Here is a 27,517-nt window from a genome sequence, read left to right as displayed (position 1 = left end):
GTCTCGGGATTATTTGTAAGCTCAATGGCTCGACTGTGCGTACTAGTGCTTGTATTTGTACACGTACTCCCTGCTCCCTGCTGGCAGTACATATGTGGTCGCTTGTAATTGCAATTTGAATTCAATTTGATGGAGAAGAGACAGCTTTGGCGCAATCATAATACATACATATGTGGTGCTGGAGAGCTTATCGTTTACGATCTCGGACAGAGAGCAAAGCTTTTTTACGAAACCCGATACGACAGACAGAGGGGGCTGATTGATAACCGCAGGCCCCAAAGGGAGGCAGAGCACCCTTGGGAGTGAATCTATAATACCCATTCGACGTATTCTAGCCACAAATTGGAAACTGTTCAGTGAAAGCTTCCTCATTGATTAGGGGATTTCAATGGAACACCACAAACACTTTTCTCTGAAAAATTCTGTCTTTAAGCTGAATGAATCAAGGAGTCCTCTGTGACTACTCTAGAACCTGCTCTTCTAGAGATTCACGTTCATTCATCTGGCGCTTCGTGAGTACCCAATTTAATAGAGCATCTCATTAGCTCATTGATATATACTAACTACCTTAGCTACTCGGACTGGGAATTGGTGTCAGTGACACAGTCACAAACACAAAGAGAGAAAAGCAGAAGCCCGAGCCAGAGCCGAGTTTTCTGAGTGAAGGTTCGGCTCCCAGAAGCCGCTCGAAGCCAAGACGAGAGTCTAGAGGGAAATACAGATGAGAATGAGCATGGATATGGGAATAGGAATAGGCAGGGGATGCGGATGGGGATGGCAATGAGAATGAGAGTGATCATCTTCCTGAGATGAGTGAGTAACTGGCCGAGCACTCACAACGTGCCACATTTAGATTAGTTTAGTTCGTTTACGATCTTGTTTGCGTTGGGTTCGTCTCTGGAACAGTCGTACGTGTGATCCGAAACCACGAGTAAAATAAAACCAATCAAAAGTATATAAATACATATATATTACTATAGTAAGTGATTCAAGTGAAAATTAATCCCAAGCTTTGCCGAAAATATTTCGAGGAAATGGCGGAAAAACCGTAGCTAAAGCCCGTGTAAAGAAGCGAACAAGATACCCATTTAAATATTTATCAAGAACGTCACAATCAAGATAAAGTTCAAGTGATAAGCTGCGCATAAATTTAAATATGCTAAGTGAATTGTGGCGGCACATAAGCCACACACACCACACACACACACACACACACACACTATCGCTCAGAGTCGCCACATATTAAATAATAGAACTCATGTTGAGATTGAGTCGGGGGCTGCGACCCATTCTCTCTAAGTCTCCGCTACGCATTCTCATTCCACCGAATGGCATAAAGAAAAACCCAAGACGAGAATAGAACGAAAATAATGAACAAAATAAGGCGGGATTTACTTCTGCGAACTGGATGAACAACTCGTATATATGTACATATATAAACTAACTATTTTGTCATTGCCAGAGTGATAACAAGCCATTACCATTGATAGCATAGCCAGTTTTAAGCCGAAACTAAAACAATGATTATACGAAAATAGTATCTCCGACCTCAAATGTTTGTCCAGCTCTCTTCCAGGGGTTGGGCTTTTCCCCCAGAGGCGTGGCGGAGAGGATTGACGTGTTCATCAATGCGCTCTCCTACGGAGTGGGTACACAGCCGCCCGCCCGCTGTGACTGAAAATCCCGCCGTCTCATCCGGATCTTATCGCAGACTTTGGCAATCTATTTTATACTTTTAATACGAAACTCGCAAACAAATTGTAAATTTTTCAGGCATCAACAGAAGCAGGCGCAGCAGCCGCAGCAGCCGCAGCACCAGCACCAGCAGAGCAGCAGCAATGAAAGGGGAGGACGGTGGATGCGCTCATGTCTCGAAAATTATCCAAGATTAGAGCCATGGAGCAGTGATAGCTCGGTTTGAGATAATATTTTATTCGACAATATTGTACGCGGCATAGCGGCGGCATCTTCCGAGATCTGGTGATAGACAGTTACGGGAGAAGAGATAAACGACGTCAGCTTTTTGAGCAGAGAGTGGGATTCGCACGGATCCAGCCGCCTGAAGATCCAGTTAAGATCAGCGCTGTCCCAGCAGATCATGTCACTTCGTTCGCGGACCTCCAAGCATTAGGTTGCTCTCGCCCGGTTCTCATACCCACTACGTATGTAATTGCCAGTGAAAGATCTGGCGAAAATTAAGAAAAACTGTGGTCAATTACTGAAATACAGCGCCGGCACGTGTGCATGAGTGTGTGAGTGTCAGTATTCAGAAGCAGTACCGGAAGCGGCCCATGTGCCAAGCAAGATCGGAATCGAGATCGAGACTCAGTGAAGACTCAGCCGAGCGAAAGCCAATTAATTACGATGGTGCAGGGCGAGAATCCCCACAGTGCCGAGCCGGAGGAGGAGGAGCACGAGCTGGAGAGCAACTCGACAGATTCACCACGCGACCGGGCGAACGATGAGGCTGATGTAGAGGCCAGGCTCCTGGACAACGGCACGAATCACAGCAAGGCCAAAGTGCCTGTTGGCGAGGACGAAGAGGCCAGGACGACTCCAAAACCGTCGAAAACCAAGAAGAAGAAACAGAAATCGGAACAGGACCGCCTCATGACCGAGGAGATCAACCGACTGCTGAACGAGACGCCGCTGGAGAAGAGTGTGACCTGCGGTTTCTGGATATTCAAGGGACAGTTCTATCAGCGGTGGGTGGATCTATGTACACTCCTTGGAGTATTCCCTGCTCATACTGTTTTTCTATCAGATTTGCCAATCAGACAGCGTATGTGCTCCTCTACGGCATCGTAGGGTGCGTCTTCTCAATGACGTACGCCTACTTCAATGGCACGATCACCACCATCGAAAAGCGCTTCAAGATCCCCTCGAAGAACACCGGCATCATTTCGGTAGGCAATGACATCAGCCAGACCCTGGTATCCGCCGTCCTAGCATACTATGCGGGCAAGGGACATCGGCCTCGCTGGATAGGATTCGGTAAGAGGATGATTCCGATGGATTTCTATCGATTCCATTACAGCTAATCGGCTACTCCTCCAGGTCTTCTCACCATTGTCCTGTTCTGCGTGCTGACCACCACACCACACTTCCTGTACGGCCCCGGCGAGGACGCCCTGGCCCTTACATCGGAGTTCGGAGGCATGCCCGATGAGAACGCAACTATGGAGGCCATCGAGGAGCAGCGCTCGAAGACGCTCTGTCGCCTGAATGGCGGCGGCCCCGAGTGCGAGGGTGGCGAGGGAAACTTTGCCCCCCAACTGCTGCTCTTTGTGGCCCAGTTCATATCCGGTATCGGCGGTTCCCTCTACTATACCCTCGGTGTCTCCTACATGGACGACAACACGAAGAAGTCCAAAACTCCGGCGCTGCTGAGTAAGTACAGCAAAAAACCGGTTTAAACCGAGTCGACACCAGTCCATAAAAACCCTCAGGCAGGCCAAGTGGTTAATCAGCTCAGTATCTCAGTATCTCACCTGCCATAATATATTGTGTGCTCTCAGATAAGTGGGGAAAATACTTCGCGGGGGTGTGGTGAGAATTACTTGGTAGTTCTGGATGACCGTTAGACTGCTGATTAAAAATCTGTTTCTTAAATTTTCGGGATCAACTGGGAAGACTTTCTGTCTGTATAATCAACTAGAGAATCTCAATCCTAAGTAGATCGATCAGATTTTTTATAAAAAATATGTTGATTTGTGGATATTTCTCCTTTCCATTTATGAATTCTCGGCTATCATTAATATTTTTCAATTCCTCCCAAGGTCTCTCGTATTTCCTGCGCATGCTGGGTCCCGCCATTGGCTATGCCCTGGCCTCCTTCTGTCTGCGGCTTTACATCGCCCCCCAGTTGCATCCGGTGATCAACAACAAGGATCCTCGCTGGCTGGGAGCCTGGTGGCTGGGCTGGCTGGTCATGGGCGGCTTGCTTGCCTTCTCTGGAGTTTTTCTGTCGATGTTTCCCAAGGAGCTGCCGCGAGCGTTGGCCCGTCGCAAGGTTGAGGAGAATCGGAGGCGCGAGAAGGAGAGACTGTCGCTAAAGAATAAGGATTCCTCGGAGAAGGAGAGACTGACCGCCGAATTAGACCAGATGTCCGCCGTCGAGCCGAAAGCCTCGTTCAAGGACATGCTGAAGACCTTCAGGCGCCTGACCACCAACAAGACGTACATGTGCAACACACTGTCGACCATCTTCTACTTGGTCGGTTACACCCCGTACTGGATTTTCACCCCGAAGTACATCGAGGTTCAGTACAGGCAGTCGGCGGCCACATCCTCAATGGTTACTGGCACCGTGGCCCTGGCATTCTCAGCCGTTGGGGTTCTGCTCTCTGGCTTTATCATCTCCCGCTATAAGCCCAGGGCCCGCTATATGGCTGCCTGGAACGTGATATGTGGCTTTCTCACGATGGCAGGCATCCTGACCTACGCCTTCATTGGATGTCCCGGCAATGAGAGCTCAGTGATTGTCAACATCCACGACAGTGCGCTTAGCGGCAACGCATCCACCTGCAACTCGGCCTGTTCCTGCGACTACGTTCGGTACTCGCCCGTTTGCGGGGAGAATAACATGACCTACATCTCCGCCTGTCACGCGGGCTGCAAGGGTCAACACATCAACTCTGATGGCAGAAAGGTAAGTGGAGGATGCACTCTTGCACAGGGCTTAATTAAACCTGTTCAACCCTTACAGATATTTTACGATTGCTCCTGCATTCCTGGTGATGAATGGGGCAACTCCACCGCTCAGTTCAAACGGATTACAAGCCTCGACCTCAGCCTTGAGAATGCCACACTGGACACCTCGAGTCTCTCCCATTTGGAGGTAGCTACCTTTTTATGGATGTCTCAAAAGCGCGTTTAAATAATGTTCTCTCCCATTCAGAGTCTGGCAAGCGGACAAGCTATGCCCGGATCCTGTCCCGTCAACTGCTGGACGCAATTCGTGACGTTCCTGGCGGTGATGTGTTGCCTAAAATTCATTGGAGCCAGTGGCAGAGCATCCAATTTCCTGGTATCCGTGCGCTGTGTGCCCGAGAAGGATAAGACGGCTGCCATGGGCTTCGGTATGACCATGTGCTCCATGCTGGCCTTCATTCCCAGCCCCATCTTTTTTGGCTGGGTCTTCGATCGCGTGTGCTTGGTTTGGGGCAAGACCTGCACAAACAAAGGCAACTGCTGGCTTTACGATCCGCTGTCCATGAGGTGAGGATACTCAGCCTCCATTCAAGCAATAGAATGCCTTGAACTGGCTAATATTCTATGGTCTTTACAGGTACACACTGAACTTTACCGCTGCTGTGTTCATTGGCATCGGTTCTGTCTTTGATCTGGGAGTCTGGTATTATGCCAAGGACCTGAAAATCTTTGACGAGGAGGTCAAGGAGGTCGAAATGCAGATTGTCCAGCACGAGGAGGAGGCCAACAACGAGAAGAATACAGAGATCTAGGTTTAAGTTTACATTACTCTTAAGAAAAAGCTGTATGAGTGAATATTTTTGGTGTCTATATCAATGTGTGATTTCTCCAAAGAGCCCTGTATAATATTAATAAAGCGTATTTTAACTGGTGATCCATGATTTCTTTACAATTCAACTTAATTAATGGTGAGTATGAGAATAACTAAAACTATGTAAGTAGGAATTAATATCCTCTAACGTTTATTTATTACACCCGGTACTCAAAGACTATAGGAGTCCTGTGATATCATGTGATATACGAAATAAAGTTGGTTTCCAAATGTTGCAATTTCCCCAAATGTCCCTATTTTAAAATTATAATCAAATGGTTTACATGGTGAGACGGTTATACACGAAGTCAAAGAATTCCCATAAGAATCCCACATATGTACATGTATTTAGATATGCAAGCGAAAGAACAATCTTCTTCAGCTCCAATTAAACGCAAAGTTTCCGTTTACTAGTTATTGTCGGATGTAACATCCCAGTGGAACATTCACGAATTCCATTTACTACTTATTGTCGGATGCCCCGCTATTGTATAAATGATAAAATTATCAACACTTGGAGTAGCCTCAATATTTGCAGCAGCGACTGTTCAAGCAAGAGGAGCTATGTTAACTTGAGGAAGGTCCGATGCTTTCGAATCCAAACAGGTGTACGATAAGCCGTACGATAAGGTTAGCGCCGTAAGTATTGGCTAAGGCAACAACAAAAATAAAGAGAGCGCGACCGGGCTAGAACAAAGAATATAAACTCTTGTCATGATACGGTGAAAATTGAAAAGAGTATGACAGAGGTCAAACAATATCAATCTTGGCGTTCTATGTTGCCACCACAGAACCGTTTTTGTCTGCGCCTTGTTACATCTAAGTAATTTTACAGTCTTTAGCTAGAATGAGAGCTGCCAACTGATACTCTGTTATAGTCTGTTTGAGGAGAGGAAAAACTTGTTGTTGACAAGCGTATTGTATATTGTAAAATTCTGACCAACAAAAATGATATTACCACTTAAGCTGTCTACTATAATTTTGCTATCTGGAAGCTTTTTAATCGCACAGGCACTCTGCGTCTGAATTGTGGTTCAGTATAAAAGATTAGTTCGACGGGAGCGATCGAAATGGCCAGCGAGGAGACCGAAACCTCAGAGTTCCTAAAAGACAGAAGGGGGCCTGAGAAGCAGGAAGAAAACTCGGATACTACGTGTGGTTTCTGGAGGTTCAAAGGTCCCACCCTGCAAAGGTACTCGTGCTCCTCCACTCTTAAAATGTCTAATATTTTGGCCCACTTACGACTAATTCTCTGAACCAGATTTGCTAGTGAGAATCTATACATGGTTATCTATGGGATTGCTGGCTGCTTTCTAGCAATAGCCTTCTCGTACTTTAACGGAACACTCACCACTCTGGAAAAGCGTTACAAAATACCCACTAAGATAACCGGAATCATTTCGGTGGGAAATGATATAAGCACAGTTTTTTGCTCGGCCTTCCTGGCCTACTACGCCGGCCGAGGACATCGACCGCGTTGGATTGGTTTTGGTAAATGATTCCTTATCCTTTGATGGAAAGAGTTTTATTAACCAAAAATTTCGGATATGGGATGCAGGTCTCATTATTTTGGCGATTTTCTGCCTTCTCATGCTCTGCCCGCAGCTTATCTATGGACCAGGCGAGGATGCCCTGAAGCTGACACGAGAATATGGTGAATCCATCGATCATACTCTTAATGGCACTAAGCGAGATGAAGCCCTTTGCCAGAAGGAGAAGCCCAGTTGTAAGGAGGACCAGGAACCCAGCGACTTCATGCCTATTATGCTGTTCTTTTTGGCGCAGTTTGTCTGTGGCATTGGATGCACCTTGTTCTATACTTTGGGCCTGTCCTACATGGATGACAACTCTAAGAAGTCGAAGACCCCAGCCATGATAAGTAAGTGAACCAATGGAAACCAATACGCAATTATAAATCTGCTGCCCTTGACAGGTTGGTCGGCTTTCCTGCGAATGCTAGGACCGGCCATCGGATACTCTTTAGCCTCGGTGTGTCTTCGCCTATACATTGATCCTTTCAAGGAGCCGCTGATTACCAATAAGGATCCTCGCTGGCTAGGGGCATGGTGGTTGGGATGGATTGTACTGACCGTAATCCTCTTGATCTCAGCGTTCTTTGTCGGCATGTTTCCCAAGGAGATGCCCAGTGCCAGAGCCAGGCGTATAAAGGCCGGCACCGGGGTGGAATCTCAACTGGGAGAGCGATCTTTTAAAGACATGGTCCAAACGTTAAAACGACTGGCGGTCAACAAGGTGTACATCTACAAAACAATCGGCTCAAACCTGTACTTTTTCGGGTACATGCCCTACTGGATATTCACCCCCAAGTACATCGAGATCCAGTTCAGACAGAGCGCTGCCATGGCCAACATGGCCACCGGAACCGTTGCATTAGGCTTCTCTGCTGCAGGAATCCTCCTCTCGGGCTATGTGGTGTCAAAGTTTAAGCCCAGTGCCCGGGCCATGGCCGCCTGGAACTGTGTCGTTGACTACCTGACGGTGGCCGGTATCATCTGCTACATAGTTATTGGCTGTGAGCCCAGCGACAGGATGAACTCCATGGCGACATTGTCCGCAGGCGACAGCTGCAGTGCCTCCTGTCACTGCGACTACGTGCACTTCGCTCCCGTCTGCAGTCCAGCAAACGAAACATATATATCCCCCTGCCACGCAGGATGCTCGGAGAAGTTGACGGATGACCTAGGACGAGCCTCGTACTCTGGCTGCAAGTGCATTCCCTCCTCCTTAGCCCCTAACCAGACCTTCCCTGATGAGGTGAGTGTTTCTGTCTCATCTTCTCGATATATGGGATATATTTCTCTATATTCCAGAACCAATTCGCTTCTGATGGAGTCTGTCCCGTTGACTGCTACGACCAGTTCCTTATCTACCTGGCCGTCATGTGTATTTTAAAGTTCGTGGGAGCCACTGGGCGATCAACTGATCTACTGCTGGTCCTGCGCTGTGTTCCAGCAGAGGACAAGACCATTGCTCTGGGCATTGGCAGCATGCTCTTCTCCGTGATGAGCTTCATTCCAAGTCCCATAGTGTTTGGCTGGCTCTTGGACAGCTACTGCCTGGTGTGGGGTAAGACCTGCAGCACAAAGGGAAACTGCTGGCTGTACGATACCAGTTCTTTGAGGTGGGTTGATGCTGTTTTGAGAAGGCATTGGTTGAGACATTGCATTGATTTCATTTTTGCTCCAGGTACACAATGAATCTCGTGTCCGCCGTGCTCATTTTGATGGGTAGCTTCTGGCACATTGCCGTTTGGTATTACGCCAAGGATATCAAAATTTTCGATGAAGAGGAGGTAAAAGATAATCCACGAAAGGAAGAACTAACTGAGCTAAGCGAAAAACCTATTAAAAGTGATACAAATTAAATAAATACATTATACAAAAATTTAAACATTTAAAACAAAAAAACATCTATGTGAAGAAAACAAAAGCTTTCGTCAAGAGTTTTTTTTTACGGGGGGTAAAGCTACTCGTTTATCGTCTTCTGTTTATCACACCAAATGTTTATGATTGTAACCAACACGATCTCGCCAGCATTTCACACAATTCCGAAATCAGCCTTGGCGTCTGCGATAAGAAAGCTCCTCCATCAATTAGATCTTCGTATGATTTATCATCCTCGCCAGATACAGTCACTTTGACAGTTACTACAAAAGTGCTACCTCCTCTAATTTCACCTGCTGTACTAATCTTGCTGAAAGATAAGATCTCTAAGCAAAACGAGATGCAGCGAATTATATGGCTGGCAGATCAGATAAGTTGTAGACATCTAAACTCTTCGAAGCAGAGTCAGTTCTTCCGAGCAGCTAGAAGAGTCCAGTTTAGAGCATGGGAGATGATCATAAAGAGGAAACCCCTGAGAGCTTACCCTTTCTATCGACGGGGGAAACGGAAACCTCTTCAGAGAAACGGAGGAACCTACCTGGGGATGCGGATAAAATAGAAGACGTCGTTCAAGATACCGCCTGTGGTTTCTGGCTCTTCAAAGGCCGCTTTATGCAGAGGTAATCCCACGAATATACGAGCATCTCTTTACATATTTTAAAGGATTTTTTGGCGTAACGTAACTCAGATTTGCCACGGAGAAAATGTATGTGATTCTGTACGGCTTGGCCGGCTGTGTGATGACAATGACCTTTGCCTATTTCAATGGAACCATAACGACCTTGGAGAAGCGCTATAAAATACCCACAAAGATCTCCGGTATAATCTCAGTGGGCAACGATATCAGCACCATGCTAACCGCCGCCGTCTTGGGCTACTATGCCGGCAATGGCCATCGACCCCGCTGGATGGGAATAGGTAAGCCGTAACTTTGGGCACCTTTACGTACCTCCTTCTCTCGGTTATCTCTGAATATCTTCCGTATAGGGTTGCTAACAATTGTGGCCTTCTGCCTGCTAACGGGTTCGCTGCACTTCATTTATGGAGCCGGAGAGGAGGCCCTAAAGCTAACTCGGGAGTACGGCGGTCAGAGTCAGGCGAACGAAAGTGTGTCTGACCCGCAAGAGAACAAAAAACTTTGCCAGACAAGTGCGTCAGGCTGTATTCAGGATGTGGGCCTGTGGGTGCCGCAGGTCTTTCTGTTTGGGGCACAGCTCATATCGGGAGTGGGCCAGGGCCTCTTCTACACGCTGGGCATAGCCTACTTGGATGATAACGGCACCAAGTCGAAGACTCCAGCCATGCTGAGTGAGTTTCCTATAGTGATTTTCAAGATTTGAGGTGAGGTACACTTATGAGACTTTGGCTAATCTCGCCGCCAGGTCTGTCAACCTTCTTGCGCATGCTGGGTCCCGCCATCGGCTACTCCCTGGCTGCCATCTGCTTGAGGATGTACATAGAACCGACAATGGAGCCGCTGATTGCTAAGGAGGATCCCCGCTGGCTGGGAGCCTGGTGGCTGGGATGGATCGTCCTCTCTGTGATGTCCTTGATTGCTGCCTTGGTCTTGTTCATGTTCCCCAAGGAGCTGCCCAGCGCCAGAAAGCGTCGGATGGATAACAGACAGCCCGACAGCAAAGCTGAAACGGATATCAAAGAACTTTCCTTTGGCGACATGCTAAAGTCGATTAAGAGACTTGGAGCCAACAAGGTATATGTGAACAACACCCTTGCCTCAATCCTGTACTTCTTCGGGTACATGGCCTACTGGATATTTACTCCCAAGTACATCGAGACCCAGTACAGACAGTCGGCGGCAATGGCCACAATGGCCACGGGAACCGTTGCCCTCGGGTTCTCCGCGGTTGGAGTCCTTCTCTCAGGCTATGTGATCTCCAAGTACAAGCCGAGCGCTCGGGCCATGGCCTCCTGGAATGCCATTGTGGACTTCATGACTGTGGCTGGTATCCTTTGCTACGTGGCCATCGGCTGTGAGGGCAGCGACAGTCTGAACTCCCTGGCCACTCTCTCCGCCGGCAACAGCTGCATTGCCTCCTGCCACTGCGACTACGTGCACTACGCTCCCGTCTGCACACCGCAGAACGTCACCTACATATCTGCCTGCCACGCAGGATGCTCGGAGAAGGCCAAGGATGACCTAGGACGGACCGTTTATACGGGCTGCAAGTGCATGACATCTTTGAACCTGATTTCTGATCCTGAGGTATTCAATATTTTTTTGGAATAATGGCTGAATGTATGCGAGTTTTTCGGTTAATTGCAGACACAATTCGCCCTGGACGGGGTCTGTCCGGTGGACTGCTTCAATCAGTTCCTCATCTTCCTATCCGTGATGTGCTTCCTTAAACTTGTGGGGGCTTCCAGTAAGTCAACAAATCTGCTAATTGCCCTACGCTGCATTCCGCCGGAGGACAAGACGTTCGCCTTGGGACTGGGCTCCATGGCGGCTTCCTTGCTGGGATTCATTCCAAGCCCCATTTTCTTTGGCTGGCTCATCGACAATTATTGCCTGGTGTGGGGCAAGGCTTGCTCCAATAAGGGAAACTGTTGGCTCTACGATACAAAGTCCTTGCGGTAGATATACAAACAGCCTATTAGAATTGTGTCTCATGTGTGTTCCCCCTTAGTTATGCTCTCAATCTCACGGCCGCTTCGTTCATATTTGTGGCGGGCTTTCTCAACATCTCAGTTTGGTATCATGCCAAGAATCTCAAGATATTCGACGAGAACGAAAGGACTGAGAAGAAATCAGCGGATAAAGATTTGGAGCTAGAGGAGTACACACTAACCAAAATAAAGTCCCAAGATAGCGAATAAATTTTTAGTACAATCAAATAAGAATAGTACGTGTATATTGAAATCAAAAATGTAGACGCTTTGCTTCTCCTGGCACCTGGAAAGCAGTTCTAAATTAACAGCTCCCCTTGGGACAGTCGACTTATCCTTTAGACTCGTTTTTCCGATCACCACCATGGCCGGGGCAGGGAAAAGCTGTCAGCGCTTGTACGAGAAGACTGCCTCAGAGAGGACATGCCCGAGGAACTGCTTCGAGCCTCCGAGCGGACCCTGTCTCGACTACAAGCTGGAGCTGCCCCGCGAAGACTTGGTCGATCCGCAGTTGGAGGTGATACAGGTGACCCTCAAGCCCGACGGCCCACCGCGCAAGGAGATCGACATCCGAGCCGAGTGCAGCCAGAGCTGCAGCAGGAACAAGGACAAGGATGAAGCCTACTGCACCTTATGTGCAGCCCAGGAGCGGAACATACGACCCAACCTGTGCTCCGCCGAATGCAGGCCGCTCCAGACCATTATGCACCTGAACGAGGTACAGTACCCTTCGGTATGTTCGGTTTCGCTTTATCGCATGACTTAGTGCCTCGTACTCCGCAGTACACCAAGCGACCTCTTCCCAAGCCAACCTACAAGCACAGCGTCATGCTGGACGACAACACTGTGGTGGGGCGCTGCTTCCCAATGCTGTTCCGCCTGCGCCGCCTGAAAAACAAGTGCCTCAGCTGCGGCAGGGATCTCCTCTACAGGCATCCCATAACGGCCAGCAAAAACCTGCTGCTGCTGTCCAACTGCTGCGACGTAGAGGTGTATCCCCATCAAAAGGTCGAGAACATGAACAACGTGCCTGTTGGGATGATAACCGGGCCTAAGCGCATCACCAAACGGGTGTTAAAAGATAGGTCCGAGTGCCGTATGTTTGCCCTGCCCCCGCCACCCCCTCCTCCAGAGATCGTACCACCGATAAGGTCCATAGTGAAGAAGCCAAAGGGTAAAAAAGGAAAAGGGAAAAAGAAGGGTAAAAAGTAGTTCGAAGCACACTGCAGTAATATTAGATCAGAATAAATTGAAAAACAAAGATTCTGTTAACATTAACTTAATTTTGGGGGCTAGCACGGAACATTACATGTGGCACAAAATAAATTGAATGGAATGAAGCTAATGAATTCGTTTAACTGAAATAAACTTGAGCGAAATAACCAAACTCTTGAGTGAATGTCAAAATAATTAAAGCATGAATGAGCTTTTGAGATAAAGCTTTTTCGGACAAAAGACTCGCTAATAAAAGCTGTCCATCAGCTTTTAGTGCAAAGCTCTTGCTGCAAGCAGAACCGTATAGCACTTGTACTAAATCGATTTATATGATATGATATATGATATATCTAGTGTAAATTTAATTCAAATTCAGTCGCACAAGCATAAATACATAGCGTTATCCTAGACTATAATTTATAATTCAGCTTAATACGTTAATCGAGCAGAGAATATAAAAGAAACGAACGTGAAAGTACCTCATTTGTTCGAGTACCAAACTTTCGTTTTACATACATCTTTTTTAGTTTGAAGACTTTTTGCATTCGATTCGATGGATGTGCTGTGGCTAGTTACGAATTACGAGTTACCGATTACAAATACTTTGATATTGTTGATGCCGTTCGGCCAATTTGTTAATACGATATTTAAAACTTATAAATCTAACCGATTGAGGTGAGGTCTTTTCTCTATGCGGGCCGTGTCTGAGTGAGAATTGCTTGACTTGTTATGCTACATATTTAGAATTGTTTATGCATATTATAGGGTCGCTTGGGATAGTTTTTGGAAAACTGTTGGAACACATGGCCACAAAAATGAGCCTGGTTTTGTTTTTCGTTTCTTTTTTCTTTCTATTGTTTTAGTTATATTTACTGAAATAGCTATGGCTACTATCGATATCGTTATCATAATCTTAGCGCTCAAGGCGTCGTATTGCAGTTACACCGATCGATCGTTTTGAGTGATTTCGAATGTCACAACTATAATATTTATACTTCAAGTAGTCGACTATGTTCTATGCTAAGTCCTTTAGTCTATATGCACGTGAATATTCAATTAGTTTAAAAATTAGCTACACATCGTTTTGCTACCGCTATATGAATATATGGATATATGTATGTATATAATGTATATGTGTATAATTATAATTAAATAAGCGTCTCTTATACTGTCGTGTGGCTTGCCAAGTGGATCAAATGTAGTTCGGGTTGTGCTAAACTGGACAAGCTTCTGGTGGTTCTGGAAGCGTTTGGTTCCGCCTATGCCGTTTTTGCATCCACGGGAAAGAAGTCTTTGAGTAGGGTGGTGCGACGCTTCTCAGCAATATCCATTTGGTTCTCGAGATCACCCAGGTCCGTTGTCTCGGCGCGCTCTATTTTCCAGGACAGGTTCTCGATTTCAGCCTCCAGTTGCGCCTGAAACACAAATCAAATCAGTAGTAGAATTTTAAGCTTCTGGAAATGGCTGGCAAACACTCACCTGCTGGTATTCGAAGAGATTCTTCCGGGAGCTGCCCTCCATATAGTATGCATACGGGTATGTGTACTGTAGTGTGTATCGGCACTTGGCCAGCAGTGCCGCTGCATTGAACAGATACTGCCAGTCGATCCAGGTGCCGCTGCCGTTCATTACCTTGGAGTTGATGCGCTTGCGCAGCCGGTCGATCGTCTGCTGCTCGAGCTTCATCGACTTGGAGTGGTTCTCCCAGCGCTCGTAATAGTGGAGGTACTTCTTGAGGGCCTCCCGGGCCTGCACGTGCACCGATTCGTTGGCAATGTTGGGGTTGTCCTTGTAGCGCGAACACTCGTAGTACTCGGATCCGTGCGACTTCCAATCCCCCAGGCACATCCAGCAGAAGTCGTGCTTGCAGTTGAAGCACTGCATGTGATTGCAGCCGCCGTTCTTCTCGATGCAGATGTGACACTTGGGGCAGTCTTTGGTGTGGGCACTAATGTAGTTGGCCGTCTCGCTGTCGTCAGCGCACTTGGTCAGCCACTTCTTGATGACCTGGCAGTCTGTTGGCGCATGATAGTCCATCCCACACTTGAAGCAGAAGCCCGTGTGGCACTCCTTGCAGATGACACGTTTGGCGGAGATCTCCGATGATTGCACAATGATCTGGCAGTTGGGTCCCGGGCAAAACCTGAACTCTGGATGAGATTTGACATAGTCCTTGAACGCGAACTGCTGATACTTGTCTCTCATGACGGGACGATTAACCAGGGTCAGGACCAGGTCCTCTGGCACCCGCACATTACACTTCTGGGCCATGCAGCCAATTTGCGTGGAAATGCCCTGGAATATCTGCGTCTCGAAAAAAATCGTCCAGCAGTCCTTACAGAAAGAGTGGCCACATGCCAGGCTGTAGAACTTGTCACCCAACTGCGAGCTGGCGCATACGGGACACATCTGACTCCGGTATTGGGGGACATTCGAGTTGGCAATACTGACCACCGACGAGGACGTCTTGTACCCGCTGCTGCCCAGCTTCACAAGCTGGGCACTGGCCTCAGCCGCAGCCGCACTGGTTGAGGCGGCATCAGTCACCACAGTGGGCGGCTTGATGCGCGCCGTCACCAGCAGGGCGTTCGCATCTTGTCGGTACTTCTCCACCACCACCAGATTGTCCCACTGGTGCTCCAGCAGCAGCACCTTGGCCAGCGAGGGCGTTATCTGCAGTATCGTGTTCAGCTTCTCCACCCGCTCGTTGAGCAGCTTCTCAATATCCTCCACGGTCAGGCACTCGTACTCAAAATACTCGGGATCGGCTCGCTTCGGGTCCAAGCGCTCCACATCACAGTCTTCGCCTGCAAAGGAGAGGGAGGGAGATTGGTTAGTAAATCAGTTTTTGTTTTCCCCCTGGGGTATCTAGTGAAATCAACCCTTAAATGTACAAAAATGTACAGGGATGTGAATGGAATAACAGATGACATTGCCTTGAGAATACCCTACATTCTACGGTGGGACGATTCAACCTGCAATTTGACCAATTGTCTTCATTTGGAGTATGATCTTAGTTTATTTAAAATAAAACTTGAACAACTACGAATGCCGGTGAGGCTTATCAAATTTTGCCAGATCGGAACCACGTCGCAAGCCACTGCCGCAGGAGACAAGTCAAAAAGCAGAGAAGAGACCGGAGTCGCCGGAAGGGAGGCACAAAGCAGAATGCAACAATGTACTTGAGCACGCACCTGAGAGATCGAGTGCTTGCTGCGAGTGTGCGTGTATGTGAGACAGACTTAGGCAGAGAGAGAGAAAGAGACAGAGTCTAAACCTGGCCCCTACAAGAAGAGCGCAAGAGGAAGACTGGGCAATAATGAAGCCAACAGCAAACCTCAGAGGGGGGCAAGGGCAATCCAACTACTTACGTACGACCGTTTGTACGTTCGCTAGTGTGTACGAGTATTCGTTTCAAGTTCAATTTCATAATTTCGACTTCATGGCCGCAGAGCCAAACGGAACGTAACGAAACGAACATTAGGATAGTGGTTGTGCAGTGGTGGCTATGGGGGCTGGGTGCGGACCCTGGCGAAGGCGAATGTCAAGTGCTGGCCCACCAGCACTGAGAAGGTTAAATGCAAATTCTTAGGCCTAGGCCTTCCCAAAAAGGTGAATAACCAACCCGCATAGCCGCTTAGCCGCACAACAGCACATACACACACACACACAGACACACACTTGCAGGGCACACACCGATTTTTGAACACAGATACATTATACACATATACATTGATTCAGCTTCAGTTAAATCGATTGCAGATTATTGTCATGAAGGGAGGAGGGTTTAGACGAGGAGTGAAGGACGTGCGACTCACCTGTATTGTAATAATCATAGTCATCTTCGTACTCGCCATCGTTGTCCGATTCCAATTCCATTTCCATGTCCGAGTCCATGTCCATCCCAGGGGCTAGATGGAATTGCGTCTGTGTGTGTGACTTACGTTCTGCCTGTATGCGAGAGATTACAAGGCTGTTTTTAACGGGGGTTGCGGGGTTTCTTTTGTAACAGTTGTAAAGGGTGGTGTTAGTAGTTATTGGTGCTGCCGCTGCCACCGCTATAGGAGGTGGTGGAAGTGGAAGATTTGGTGTTACGATGCAATTCTCGGACCAAGCTTTGCGGGGTGGCAACCAGAACGTAGAGAAGAGCAATACAAGGCACGGCACGGGAAGTTTTATTTTCGTTTATCCACATGTATACACACACACGCGCAGACACACTGGCCCTCACTGACACACTCTCGCATATGCAGTGCTCGCTGCACCGTTGCATTCAAGGTGTCTTAGTTGCAGTTTAAATTCATTTTTATATTAATAGAACACACGTCGCACACACGCAGGCATAAACGGAGCGACAGCTTTGTTTTTGTTTTTCGATTAAAACACAGCTTTTTCGGAGAACATTTTTTGTTTCTTTGTTTCCTTCTTCTTTCGATTCGATCCAAGCGTTTTGCAGCACTGCCACTGCAGCTATCGATTAAGTATACCTGTTATCGCCTGCTGGATTTTGAGGCAAAAAGAACCTCTCGCGAACAGCTGATCCAAACTTTAATATTCAAAATAACGGAGAGAAAATAAATCGTGTTCATCTGCTTAATTTCGTAGAATTTTATTGAAAATAAACCCAAGGGCTGCGTGGCTGACGACAGTATATTTATATTCTTTCTATCTATCGATACATCGATATTTACTTTAGCAAGTGTTGTAAAAGGTTGGCTGCGACCAAACAGCTGTTTGATTTACCCGGGAAAATTTAAAATTTTGGGAATCGCATTATGCGACTTTAGCTTCGTTCCCTTTATTGTCGACACGCTTCTTTTCCGCTTTACCCTCATCAGTTTCTTTAATTTTCTCATCTTCACACAGATACTCCATTAAATGGCACAAGCTGGGCAAAAACGTGTCGGGAACCATCATCAGTTTTTTCTCATTGCCTTCCATTTTCAGTTCCTGCGCTTCCTCGAGAGAGCCCGCTCCCGAGCCCACTAAAAGTGATTTGAACCCGCAGTTATTGGCAAAGATGATATCCGAACTTAATCTTACAGAGAAAATAACATAATTATTATTATCAATCAATCACTCAAATTGCATCACTTACCGATCCCCAATGACGAGGGTCTTCTCCGGATTGAGGGCTCCGGACTGCCTCAGCTTATACACCATTTGAGGATTGGGCTTGCCCATGATCAGGGGCTTCCGGTTGCTGCACTTTTCAATGGCAGCCACCATAGCCGCGGCACCCACAGTCACACGCTTTTCGCACAACGGGTAGATGGTATCCATGCAAGTCCCCAGAAACATAACCTTGGGGTTGAGCAGATAGGTGCAGGCCACGACGATCTTGGAAACGTTGAAGCTCTTGTCTCTGCCGACCACCACAGCTCCCACATCCGGATCGACTACTAAATTCCGGGCAAACTGCCCCATCTTACGTTCTTCTGCCTGCTGATCCATGGTAATGGATTGGATGCCAGCCTTCTGGAGCTCTTCTTGGATTCCTGTCTCGCCCACGACTAGAACTTTCTTTTTGAACTTTTTGACCACCAGATAGTTGGATATGCACGCCGCTGAGCTGAAAATTTCCTGTTCCCCCACTTTGAGGCCGAGGCACATTGCCTTCTGCGCAATATCGCTGGCTACCATACTGGAATCGTTGGTCACTAAGAAGCAGCGCTTCCCCTTGTTCCTAGTGGCATTGAAGGTTTCCACAGATCCTTTGATGGGGTCGTCAAAGTTCCACAGTACTCCGTCTGTCCCAAAGAGTACGGTCTCAATGGAGCCCAGCCACTGGAGCACCTGCTGCTTTGGTATTTCGGCTAGGAGGGTGCAGCTTCGCTTAAACATTGCTCTGGGATCAGTAATTTAGAGGGTCTTGAACAAAAAATTTGGCACTATACTAAAAAAACAATGTCAAAAGTAAACAGAGCAGAAAATATCTACTCAGTTTAGCATATGGATATAATTAGAAAACTACAATAGGAATCGTTGAGAATACTAGATTCAATGTTTTCGATGTTGTTTTCACTTCAAAATTTGTTCACTTTATTGTAACTAAGCATATGAGGATATCTGCCATTGATTTACTATTTTTGATAATACGAGTAGGTAGGCTTTTCACCTTATTCTGCTCTGAGTGTACTTTGCTGAGATTGGTGATAGTTCAGACGTGATTAAATAAAAACTTTTTCGATAGACTTATCTAAACAACAACACCACGAGATCGCATTTTGCAAATTGCTTGTGCTATTCATGAAAATGCAAAAATTCCAGTGATAAGTCACCACACGTTCCCTACATATCCGGAGCATGCGTTCTCCGAGGCGGCAGTCCAGCCAGCATTAGCTTTTATGACTCCAAACGTGACAGACGCGATTCAGAAGATAACACTGACTCGGAGGTGTTTGCACATATGAAATCAGCATTTTGGGGAGTGAGTGATAGTGGTCATCTGCAATTCGTTATAGGTCACATTTTGGCACACTTTGCGGTACACAAGAGGGTTACAAGAATTTGAAGACCCTTTGGGGTGAATTGAAACCACTCCCCTGTAAGAATACAAGTTCTTCCGTAGGGACAAGCAAGAATCCGCCCTTCCCCAACTTGGAAAACATCATGAGAGAAACGGGTGATGTACATAAAGATAGAGCTGGCCAACAGAGATAATATTGCACTCATAAAGATGGAAATAAAATTTAAATTTAGGCGTACATTGTCCCCAGTAGAGTACATAGGTAATCTCTCCCTTACGAGCCAGGAAGACTATATAAAATCGTGCCATTAGCTAGCTATCACGTTAGTTGTCCACATTTCACAATCCAAATCACACTTGGAAGATGCGCGTCCAGCAAATACAGATGGTCCTTGCTGTTCTGGCCCTGTCTGGGGCAGTCCAAGTCCAAGGTGGGGTCCAAGAAGTCCACAACGTGTATGAACTCTCAGGGCAGATCGCGCACAAGGCCAGATTCTCCACAGACGTGGCCGAAGACAAGTACACGCCCCCGGAGGAGATGGATCCGCAGTTCTGGTACGACCTGGCCAACGAGGAGATCAACAAGCGCCTTGCGCTGCCGAAAGTCGACACGAAAATGGCCAAGAATGTGATCATGTTCCTGGGAGACGGCATGCCTTTGACCACAGTGACGGCGGCAAGGATCCTGAAGGGTCAGCGCCAGGGCAAGACCGGCGAAGAGTCGTCGCTGAGCTTCGAGAAGTTCCCACATACGGGTCTCAGTCGGGTGAGTACCAGGTTCTGTCCACATCGTTCACAGCTTTAACAAAACACACTTTAGACCTACTGCTCCAATGCCCAAGTGCCCGATTCCGCCTGCACGGCCACTGCCTATCTATGTGGCGTCAAGACCAATATCATCAACATCGGAGTCAGCGCCGCCGTAAACTTTAACAACTGCACAGCGAGTCAGGATCCAGCTAACCGCCTCACCTCCATTGCGGAGTGGGCTCAGAACGCTGGCAAGGCCACAGGCATTGTTACGACCACCACCCTGACGCATGCCAGTCCCTCGGGCGCCTACGCCAAGACCGCTAACCGCATGTGGGAGTGCGATACGGACGTGACCAGCTATGGAGTGGATGCCAGCTCCTGCATCGACATGGCCACCCAACTGGTGACCCAGACTCCCGGCAAGAACTTCGACATCATGTTCGGCGGCGGCATGGGCAAGTTCCTGCCCAAAACCATCCAGGATAGCCACGGCAAGGCCGGCGAACGCTCGGATGGCGTGAATCTCCTCTCCAAGTGGCAGAGTCAGCACAAGGGTGGTGTCCTGGTGAGCAATCGCAAGCAGCTGTTGAGTGTCAACGTCTCGGCGGTAGGAAATATCATCGGCCTGTTCCAGTCCGAGCTGATGAAGTTCCATATCGACGCCGATGAGACATATCAACCCACTTTGTCCGAGCTCACCGAAGTGACTATCAAGAAGTTGAGCCAGAATGAGAATGGCTACTTTGCCTTTATCGAAGGTGAGAGATCGAGACAGTACCTCTAGTAACCGAGAGGAGAGACTCATATTCTTCTTTCTTGCAGGCGGACTCATTGACTACGGCAATCACTATACCCAGGCAGGCTATGCGCTAGACGAGGCCCTGGAGTTCGAGAAGGCAATTCAGCTGGCCCGCGACATCACCGACATAGAAGATACCCTTATTGTGGTAACCGCTGATCATGGACACGCGGTGAGCATTGCCGGCTATCCAGGACGCGGCACCGACATACTGGGCATCAACCAACATGACACAGATATCAATGGAGTGCAGTACTCTGTGCTGAACTATGCGGCTGGTCCCAACCAATATCTGGATGAGAACGGTCAGCGTATACCTCTAGACGGTATTTTGGGAGACGTTGACTCGATAACCCCCAGCTACATTCCTAAGGATCAGGGCGTTCACTCTGGCGAGGATGTCGGTATCTGGGCCTCCGGTCCTCAGAGCTATCTCTTTACCGGTGTGATGCAACAGAGCACAATTCCACATCTCATGGCATATGCATCCTGCATTGGCAATGGCCAGAAGTTCTGCGACAATTCAACATAAGGAATCAAACACTTAAAAATAAATACTTGCAAAAAAATGAGCATTCAATAAGCAAATATTACACTTTTTATTCAAACGGTGGGGATGGGAAGCTTCGATAGTTGAAAGGAAAGAACCTAGACTCAGCATGTCGAGTGTTCCAGCCCGATATAAGTCATTAAATAATATTAACTAATTAAATATTAAATAACAGCCAGTGGTGCAGAGTAACACAGGCATAACACTGATGGCTTGGACTTCGTTTTTTTCGGATCCTAAAAAGTTGAGAAAACGAGCGGGAACGTTGCGTCAAGTGCCGTGGCTCTACAAAAATAGCCGATACTCAGTCAGTTTGTGTTATATCTTGTGCTGATATTTCGCTCCCCTCCGCCAACGCGCGCACGCTGCACGAGGAAGAGTGCGTGTGAGAGAGAGAGAACGAATGATTAAGAGCGTGGCTGGGAGTAACATAGCCACTTCAGTTAAATTTTTAAATTCTGACTATAAGAATGGTCCGATCTATGATTCTTCGCTTTTTTTTCTTTTGGGTGTTAATAGATACATACTGCATGGATAGCTAAGGATCAAATTTTTCGTTCTATAAAGATGAGGGATCCTTCGAGATGCACGAGTACATCGTTGTTTCTAGTACATAGCTCTTTGATTAGACTTATCTTGAGACGGGTATAATTGTCATACTAATGTATGCGTGCAAATTTCTTTACCACCTGTGGTAACTCACCTTGGGTTCTGTGGTACGGGCCCCCTTATTAATATTTGAATGCCGAGCGACACGACCCGAATTTAGCTCATTTATCTCTCGCACACGATTGGTCCACAGATACTCGGACTGGTAGCGAAGTCATCCGAACAGACCTTCTAAGCTCCCCCATAACCATAAACACCCAAGTCTACAAGAATTAAGAAAAGACCGTCTCATAAAAGGGGAATTTGCTTGAGATCTGCAGACTTTTGAATTATGTGATGAAGATATGGCAGACCCGATAAGGAAGAGACCTGGCTGTCTGCCCGAATATATAGGTCTGCTGGCACACAACATGTATAGTCCAATTACTTTGTCGAAGCGATAGCCATCATCTGCCTAGAATGAAAAGATTCATCAAAGTCCTGCTGGTGCTGAGTGGCCTAGTGGCCACGTCCTGGGCTCTCTCCATAGACAGTAAGTAAAGGAGGTGTCAGAGTGGGGCAAGTGCTGAAGACGAATCTCCGTTGCAGTGTCCGAGATCCACAACCAGGAGCAGCTGTTGGGCAGTGCATCAAACGCTGGGAAAACCCGAGAGTCCTTCATGGATCCCAATGGCCTGGCCAAGGGCAAGACCGGACCGGAGGAGGAGAAGAACGCTCAGTTCTGGTACGACCTCGCCCACGAAGAGATTGCCAAACGTCTGGAGCTGCCGCAGGTAGACAAACGCAAGGCCAAGAATGTGATCATGTTCCTGGGCGACGGCATGTCCCTGTCCACGGTGGCTGCTGCTCGCATTCACAAGGGTCAGCTCAAGGGTAATCCTGGCGAGGAGGACTCCCTCAGCTTTGAGAAGTTCCCCTACTCCGGCATAAGCAGGGTGAGAACTGGGGAACTTAGTGAGGTGGAATATTCTTACTGAGGTAATCTTCCTTCTCGTAGACGTACTGCTCCAACGCACAGGTTCCGGACTCCGCCTGCACGGCCACCGCTTACTTATGCGGAGTCAAGACCAATATCGTGGCTCTGGGCATCACCTCAGCCGTTAACTTTAACAACTGCAGCGGCAGCGAGGATCCATCCAATCAGATTAGCTCCATTGCCGCCTGGGCCCAGGCGGCCGGAAAGGGCAGCGGCATTGTGACCACCACCACCCTGACCCACGCCAGTCCCTCGGGCGCCTATGCCCACAGCACAAATCGCTTCTTCGAAGCCGACACGGACATCATTACCTATGGCGAGGGCTTGAACGATCCGGCCACCTGTACGGATATCGCCACGCAGTTGATCACCAAGAATCCGGGCAAGAACTTCGACGTGATGCTGGGCGGAGGCATCGGAAAATTCCTGCCCAAAACGATTACGGATCCCTTTAACAAGCAGGGCGAGCGGTCGGACGGAGTGAATCTTCTCTCAAAGTGGCAGTCCCTCCATCCCGGCGGCGTCCTGGCCTACAACCGCAACCAGCTGCTTAGAGTGAATGCCTCAGGCATCACCAACCTCATCGGAACCTTCGGCTCGGGAGTTATGAACTTCCACAAGTTGGCCGATGCAGCCACGCAGCCCACCCTTGCGGAAATGACGCGAAAGGCCATCGAGGTGGTCAGCAAGAACGATAATGGCTACTTCCTGTTTGTCGAGGGTGGACTCATTGACTATGGAAACCACTACAACGTGCCCGTCTACGCCCTGGACGAGACTCTGGAGCTGTCCAACGCCGTGGACGAGGCAATCGACATAACCGATCCCGACGAGACACTGATCGTGGTCACCTCCGACCATGCCCATCCCCTCACCATCGCCGGCTATCCTGGTCGTGGTACTCCCATTCTTGGTCTCAACCAGCACGACACCGATGTAAATGGCGTGAAGTATGCCACCCTCAACTATGCGGTGGGCTTGGAGCAGTACCTGGACGAGTATGGCAACCGCATCGACCTGACCGATAAGATCGACCAGCCAGGCTTCTTGGCACCCAGTTACATCAAGAGTAACATTGGCGTTCATGCTGGCGAGGATGTGGGCATCTTTGCCACCGGGCCCCAGAGCCATCTCTTCAGCGGTGTCATGCAGCAAAGCACCATTCCTCACCTGATGGCCTATGCCTCCTGCATTGGCGATGGCCCCACTCTTTGCGACAATGATAACTAATTATTGAGATTTATATAATATAATAAAGTGCGTTCATCAAAAGTACTCTTGTATCTTAAGCTTGAGACAAATTTAAGCAAGGCTTGAAGAGCTAGCCTTCTCCCTGGGGTTTCTTCTTGTTTCCGAGGAAAGTTTGTGTCCCAAAGTAGCCGCTTTGATTATTGGGATTCTTTTGTTTGCAGTTCGATTGAAATCAGTAATTAAATTGACTTTACTCGTTTTATTTATTGCATTTATCCCAGTGAAGTCCCAGTGACTGGCCAAGTCCCAGTCTGTCTGCCAGCCAATGCAAATGGTCGAAGAAAAATTGACTTCAATTAAAAACGCATCAGCACAGACGCTTTTACAGATACAATTTGTCTTGAGCACGAGTCGTGCGATCGCATCGATTGGAGTGCTGTCACTTGCCGCGGAGGAGGAGAAGAACAAATATACATATTCGCGTTGAATGTCAGGTTCAAGCATTGGCATTGCCGCCAGATGGGGATCTCCATAGATCTATCTGTAGAGGCACCCACGCGCATTCGGAGCAGCTCCTTCTCTCTCGCTGACTTTGACTTGTAATTGTGTGTTTCTTTACGAGTATTTATTCATTCATGCAAACAGAATTCATTCGAATGCGCTTGACATGAAATGAGGCGCGACAGAGACAAACACAGAGTCAGACAATTAAAGTTAATTTTTCTCTCAGCCATTGCAATTAAGGATCGTTTTGCCAAGGCAGTGTCCTTGCTTTGCGGCATGCTCTCGCTCCCTCATTAGCATCCAAATCGATTGAGTTGGAGTCTGGTTCACAGTCTCGTGCCTTGTCCTCGTTGCTGGCCCTGTTTTTTCGGTGGGTTCTTTATTGGAAGTTTGCCCGAAACGCTGCAAAAATGTGTCTGTTAAACATTTCGCTGGCTCAGCGGAAAGTGGAAGCCGTCTGAAGTTCGTGGCAATCGGATATCTCCGGTCGGCTGTCGGAGTAGTAGTCGCTGTCGCTGTCGCCGTTGCCGTCGCCATCGCCGTCGTTTCTCCACTAGCTGTTGTCCCCCGTTCACTCTCGGTCGGATCGGTCGGCTCAGTCAGCTCAGAGTCTCAGTCTAAGTCTCAGTCCGATTCCCAAATCTGTCGCGACAGCAAACGCGCGTGCGGCTTGGGCCTTAAACATTTCTGTGCTAATGCTAATTTTTCCTGACTGCAGTTTTGTATCTCTCAGTGACAGTCAGAGACTGTGAGTGCGTGTATCTGAGCTGAACTAGTGCTGCTTCCAGCTAATTGAAGTTTCATTCGGTGGCGCAATTGTCGGTGACAGGTGAGAATGGTCAACAATCAATGGATGGATCTAGATTCGGCCTGTTCTGATCTGATCCGATCTGATCTAGAGCACGAGTGTTGAGCATAGTAATTGTAATTGAATGCGGGAAACCGATATCTTGGCTCTGCGGTTTTCCCGCAAAAAGATGCCTATTACAGTCAGTCACTGATGAACAGGTGGGGCGCTAAGATAGGAATTTGCTTGACAGATATCCAGTTCCCACTCGCTAGTTTATCAGACGCCCCGAACAAGCAAACAGTAAGCCCCGCCGATTGGGGGCCTTAAATATGGAAGAGTCGAGTAATTAGCTTAACACTTTATGACTGAAACAGTTGTCTCCCTTCTCTGTGGGTTCCTGTTGAAGTAAAATAAACTTTATGGTAGATAAAGCGCTGACAAAATGAATCCCCAGCTAATTCCTAACGCAGCTAACCAAATTCCTTTCTTCTGTAGATTTTCTCTCTCTTTACAACTCTTTGATAATGCGGTTAGGCATTTATCTGCGATCTGAGGAAAACTTGCATTTTTCATAGGACGCACTAGAAAGTTACTATCCATCGCTGTGCTACTTTAAAGTGAAGCAAAGATCCAGGCTGCCAAAGTGCTGATGGCATTTCGTGGGTGCAGATGCCTTCACCCCGATACGGGGAGATTTCCAAGCGGAGCCAAGTCACGGCATGCCAAATCCCAGCCAACACGATGCATTTCACCCAAAAAGCAGCCACGAGTGCGAATCCATCATCGGGCGGGAACGGGGGGGCCACTACTCGGAGGAGGCAGAGATGGATATGTATGTATATCTGGCGGTGTTTGTATCTCGGTTCAATTGTTTGCTATGTAAATAGGCAGCTGGAAGATAGCGGCTTGTGTTCGACGTGTAGCTGAAATTCTTTCGCCTTCCCTATCTGAGCAATGCACATGTGCTTTGAGTTTATGTTTATTTTGATCCGTTGACCGTGAACTTGAACGAGTGCTGATGATGCGGATACCAATGGGATTTGATGCGAACTTTTAAATGCGCTCTCCATCCAAGAAATGTATATGATATAGCTGCGCATATCATGTTGATCGGTTATGAATACTCTTATGTAAATGTGTAGCCCATCTTGTTCCTAAGGTTAACCAGAATTCGACCGAGCAGGAAGAGCAGTCACGACTCTTAAGCGTTAGTCAAGCAATCTGTAACACAACACCGATGGCAGGCAGAGAGTATCTTTGCATCCATTAATCCCATAAATTTGGTTAGTTTTTCTTCTTTGTTCGACAAAAACACGCAATCAGCGCTCGGGCCGATCCAGTTCCGGCACTTGCCTTGCCCTCCCCCTGGCAAACAGGCAGACAAACCACACACACACTCACCTCACGAAGGTGAGTGAGTGAGTGAGTGAATGAGCGTGGCATGGTGGCTACTGGTCTTGTCCAGGTGATGTCATATCCATGTCTCTAAGCGGGGATGGGACTGGCGTCTATCTTTGTGGGGTTGGCGGGTCATTGGACAGCTGTGGAGCACGTTAAAGCCCAGTTTCTCGCAAGTTAAACCTCTTAAGTTCGTACACAAAACTGTACACTTTGTGAAGCCTTTGCCAAACTTTCGATTGTTGTGTCGCGGCGTCTCAGGTTATCTAATTAGCATTAACATAATTCCCAAAGATTTTACGACTGGTGTAGACCTTCTCCCACTCCCCCAACCTGATCAACTTTGATCAAATTCAACAATACTTTTGGGAAATTAACATAATCAGCTTGCCACAGAAAGTTCAGCGCCAGATCAATAAGCTGCCTTTAGCCTTAAGCCTTTAGCATAGAGTGGCCACTGTGGCGGGGAACGTGACGTTGTCATTAGGCACAGCGCCATTTAAATGGATTGTGTTCTCTGAAACGATACTCAATATGCGGCAATTAAAATGTAAATTGCATCACAAGCAGTTTACACTCCGTCCTCAGACAGTCGTCACCCCGCGGACTGCTCCGTCATCGTTTTGAAATATGGCTCATACGCACTGTTAGGCGAGATCTCTCGGCATTTAAGGTTATTTGCCACGATTGAGTACGAGTCGAGTGTA

General features: G+C 47.8%; 8 protein-coding genes across 10 annotated transcripts; 6 read left to right on the top strand and 2 right to left on the bottom strand.

Annotated features, from left to right (window-relative positions):
* The first annotated feature begins 1,845 nt into the window (after positions 1 to 1,845).
* LOC108160575 (solute carrier organic anion transporter family member 74D) lies at positions 1,846 to 5,587 on the top strand. The gene is made up of 7 exons (XM_017294662.2): positions 1,846 to 2,705; positions 2,765 to 2,994; positions 3,058 to 3,390; positions 3,780 to 4,651; positions 4,709 to 4,840; positions 4,901 to 5,220; positions 5,291 to 5,587. The coding sequence occupies exons 1-7, from the start codon at positions 2,365 to 2,367 to the stop codon at positions 5,463 to 5,465; spliced, it is 2,403 nt and encodes an 800-aa protein (XP_017150151.1). The 5' UTR covers positions 1,846 to 2,364; the 3' UTR covers positions 5,466 to 5,587.
* A 977-nt stretch (positions 5,588 to 6,564) lies between these two features.
* Positions 6,565 to 8,959, top strand: LOC108160933 (solute carrier organic anion transporter family member 74D). Its single transcript, XM_017295220.2, has 6 exons — positions 6,565 to 6,716; positions 6,786 to 7,015; positions 7,083 to 7,403; positions 7,458 to 8,299; positions 8,356 to 8,666; positions 8,732 to 8,959. The coding sequence occupies exons 1-6, from the start codon at positions 6,595 to 6,597 to the stop codon at positions 8,907 to 8,909; spliced, it is 2,004 nt and encodes a 667-aa protein (XP_017150709.1). The 5' UTR covers positions 6,565 to 6,594; the 3' UTR covers positions 8,910 to 8,959.
* A 363-nt stretch (positions 8,960 to 9,322) lies between these two features.
* LOC108160025 (solute carrier organic anion transporter family member 74D) lies at positions 9,323 to 11,833 on the top strand. Its single transcript, XM_017293763.2, has 6 exons — positions 9,323 to 9,548; positions 9,617 to 9,846; positions 9,916 to 10,236; positions 10,311 to 11,152; positions 11,213 to 11,523; positions 11,577 to 11,833. Exons 1-6 carry the CDS (start codon positions 9,373 to 9,375, stop codon positions 11,764 to 11,766), a joined length of 2,070 nt encoding a protein of 689 aa, XP_017149252.1. The 5' UTR covers positions 9,323 to 9,372; the 3' UTR covers positions 11,767 to 11,833.
* Positions 11,834 to 11,891: 58 nt separating this feature from the next.
* On the top strand, positions 11,892 to 12,817 carry LOC108160029. The gene is made up of 2 exons (XM_017293768.2): positions 11,892 to 12,274; positions 12,340 to 12,817. The coding sequence occupies exons 1-2, from the start codon at positions 11,921 to 11,923 to the stop codon at positions 12,766 to 12,768; spliced, it is 783 nt and encodes a 260-aa protein (XP_017149257.1). The 5' UTR covers positions 11,892 to 11,920; the 3' UTR covers positions 12,769 to 12,817.
* Positions 12,818 to 13,111: 294 nt separating this feature from the next.
* LOC108160026 (potential E3 ubiquitin-protein ligase ariadne-2) lies at positions 13,112 to 17,347 on the bottom strand. Of its 3 annotated transcripts, none has more exons than XM_033391045.1 (4): positions 17,259 to 17,347; positions 16,590 to 16,722; positions 14,251 to 15,578; positions 13,112 to 14,186 (listed from the first exon to the last, which is right to left on the bottom strand). In XM_033391045.1, the coding sequence occupies exons 2-4, from the start codon at positions 16,672 to 16,674 to the stop codon at positions 14,031 to 14,033; spliced, it is 1,569 nt and encodes a 522-aa protein (XP_033246936.1). In that variant the 5' UTR covers positions 16,675 to 16,722; positions 17,259 to 17,347; the 3' UTR covers positions 13,112 to 14,030. The 3 variants fall into 3 exon arrangements, with proteins under 3 accessions (XP_033246936.1, XP_017149253.1, XP_017149254.1); XM_017293764.2 differs by lacking the exon at positions 17,259 to 17,347 and adding an exon at positions 16,883 to 17,215; XM_017293765.2 differs by lacking the exon at positions 17,259 to 17,347 and having other exon boundaries at positions 16,590 to 17,215.
* A 60-nt stretch (positions 17,348 to 17,407) lies between these two features.
* On the bottom strand, positions 17,408 to 18,774 carry LOC117187982 (pyridoxal phosphate phosphatase). The gene is made up of 2 exons (XM_033391046.1): positions 17,870 to 18,774; positions 17,408 to 17,809 (listed from the first exon to the last, which is right to left on the bottom strand). Exons 1-2 carry the CDS (start codon positions 18,613 to 18,615, stop codon positions 17,545 to 17,547), a joined length of 1,011 nt encoding a protein of 336 aa, XP_033246937.1. The 5' UTR covers positions 18,616 to 18,774; the 3' UTR covers positions 17,408 to 17,544.
* Positions 18,775 to 19,553: 779 nt separating this feature from the next.
* On the top strand, positions 19,554 to 21,380 carry LOC108160027 (membrane-bound alkaline phosphatase). The gene is made up of 3 exons (XM_017293766.2): positions 19,554 to 20,006; positions 20,061 to 20,751; positions 20,816 to 21,380. Exons 1-3 carry the CDS (start codon positions 19,605 to 19,607, stop codon positions 21,322 to 21,324), a joined length of 1,602 nt encoding a protein of 533 aa, XP_017149255.1. The 5' UTR covers positions 19,554 to 19,604; the 3' UTR covers positions 21,325 to 21,380.
* A 982-nt stretch (positions 21,381 to 22,362) lies between these two features.
* LOC108160976 (membrane-bound alkaline phosphatase) lies at positions 22,363 to 24,199 on the top strand. The gene is made up of 3 exons (XM_017295276.2): positions 22,363 to 22,483; positions 22,540 to 22,886; positions 22,949 to 24,199. The coding sequence occupies exons 1-3, from the start codon at positions 22,411 to 22,413 to the stop codon at positions 24,155 to 24,157; spliced, it is 1,629 nt and encodes a 542-aa protein (XP_017150765.1). The 5' UTR covers positions 22,363 to 22,410; the 3' UTR covers positions 24,158 to 24,199.
* Positions 24,200 to 27,517: the final 3,318 nt, after the last annotated feature.

This window comes from Drosophila miranda, chromosome 3, assembly GCF_003369915.1.
Source record: "Drosophila miranda strain MSH22 chromosome 3, D.miranda_PacBio2.1, whole genome shotgun sequence".
NCBI classification, from domain to species: domain Eukaryota; kingdom Metazoa; phylum Arthropoda; class Insecta; order Diptera; family Drosophilidae; genus Drosophila; species Drosophila miranda.
This window is presented reverse-complemented; position numbering and strand designations above follow the sequence as displayed.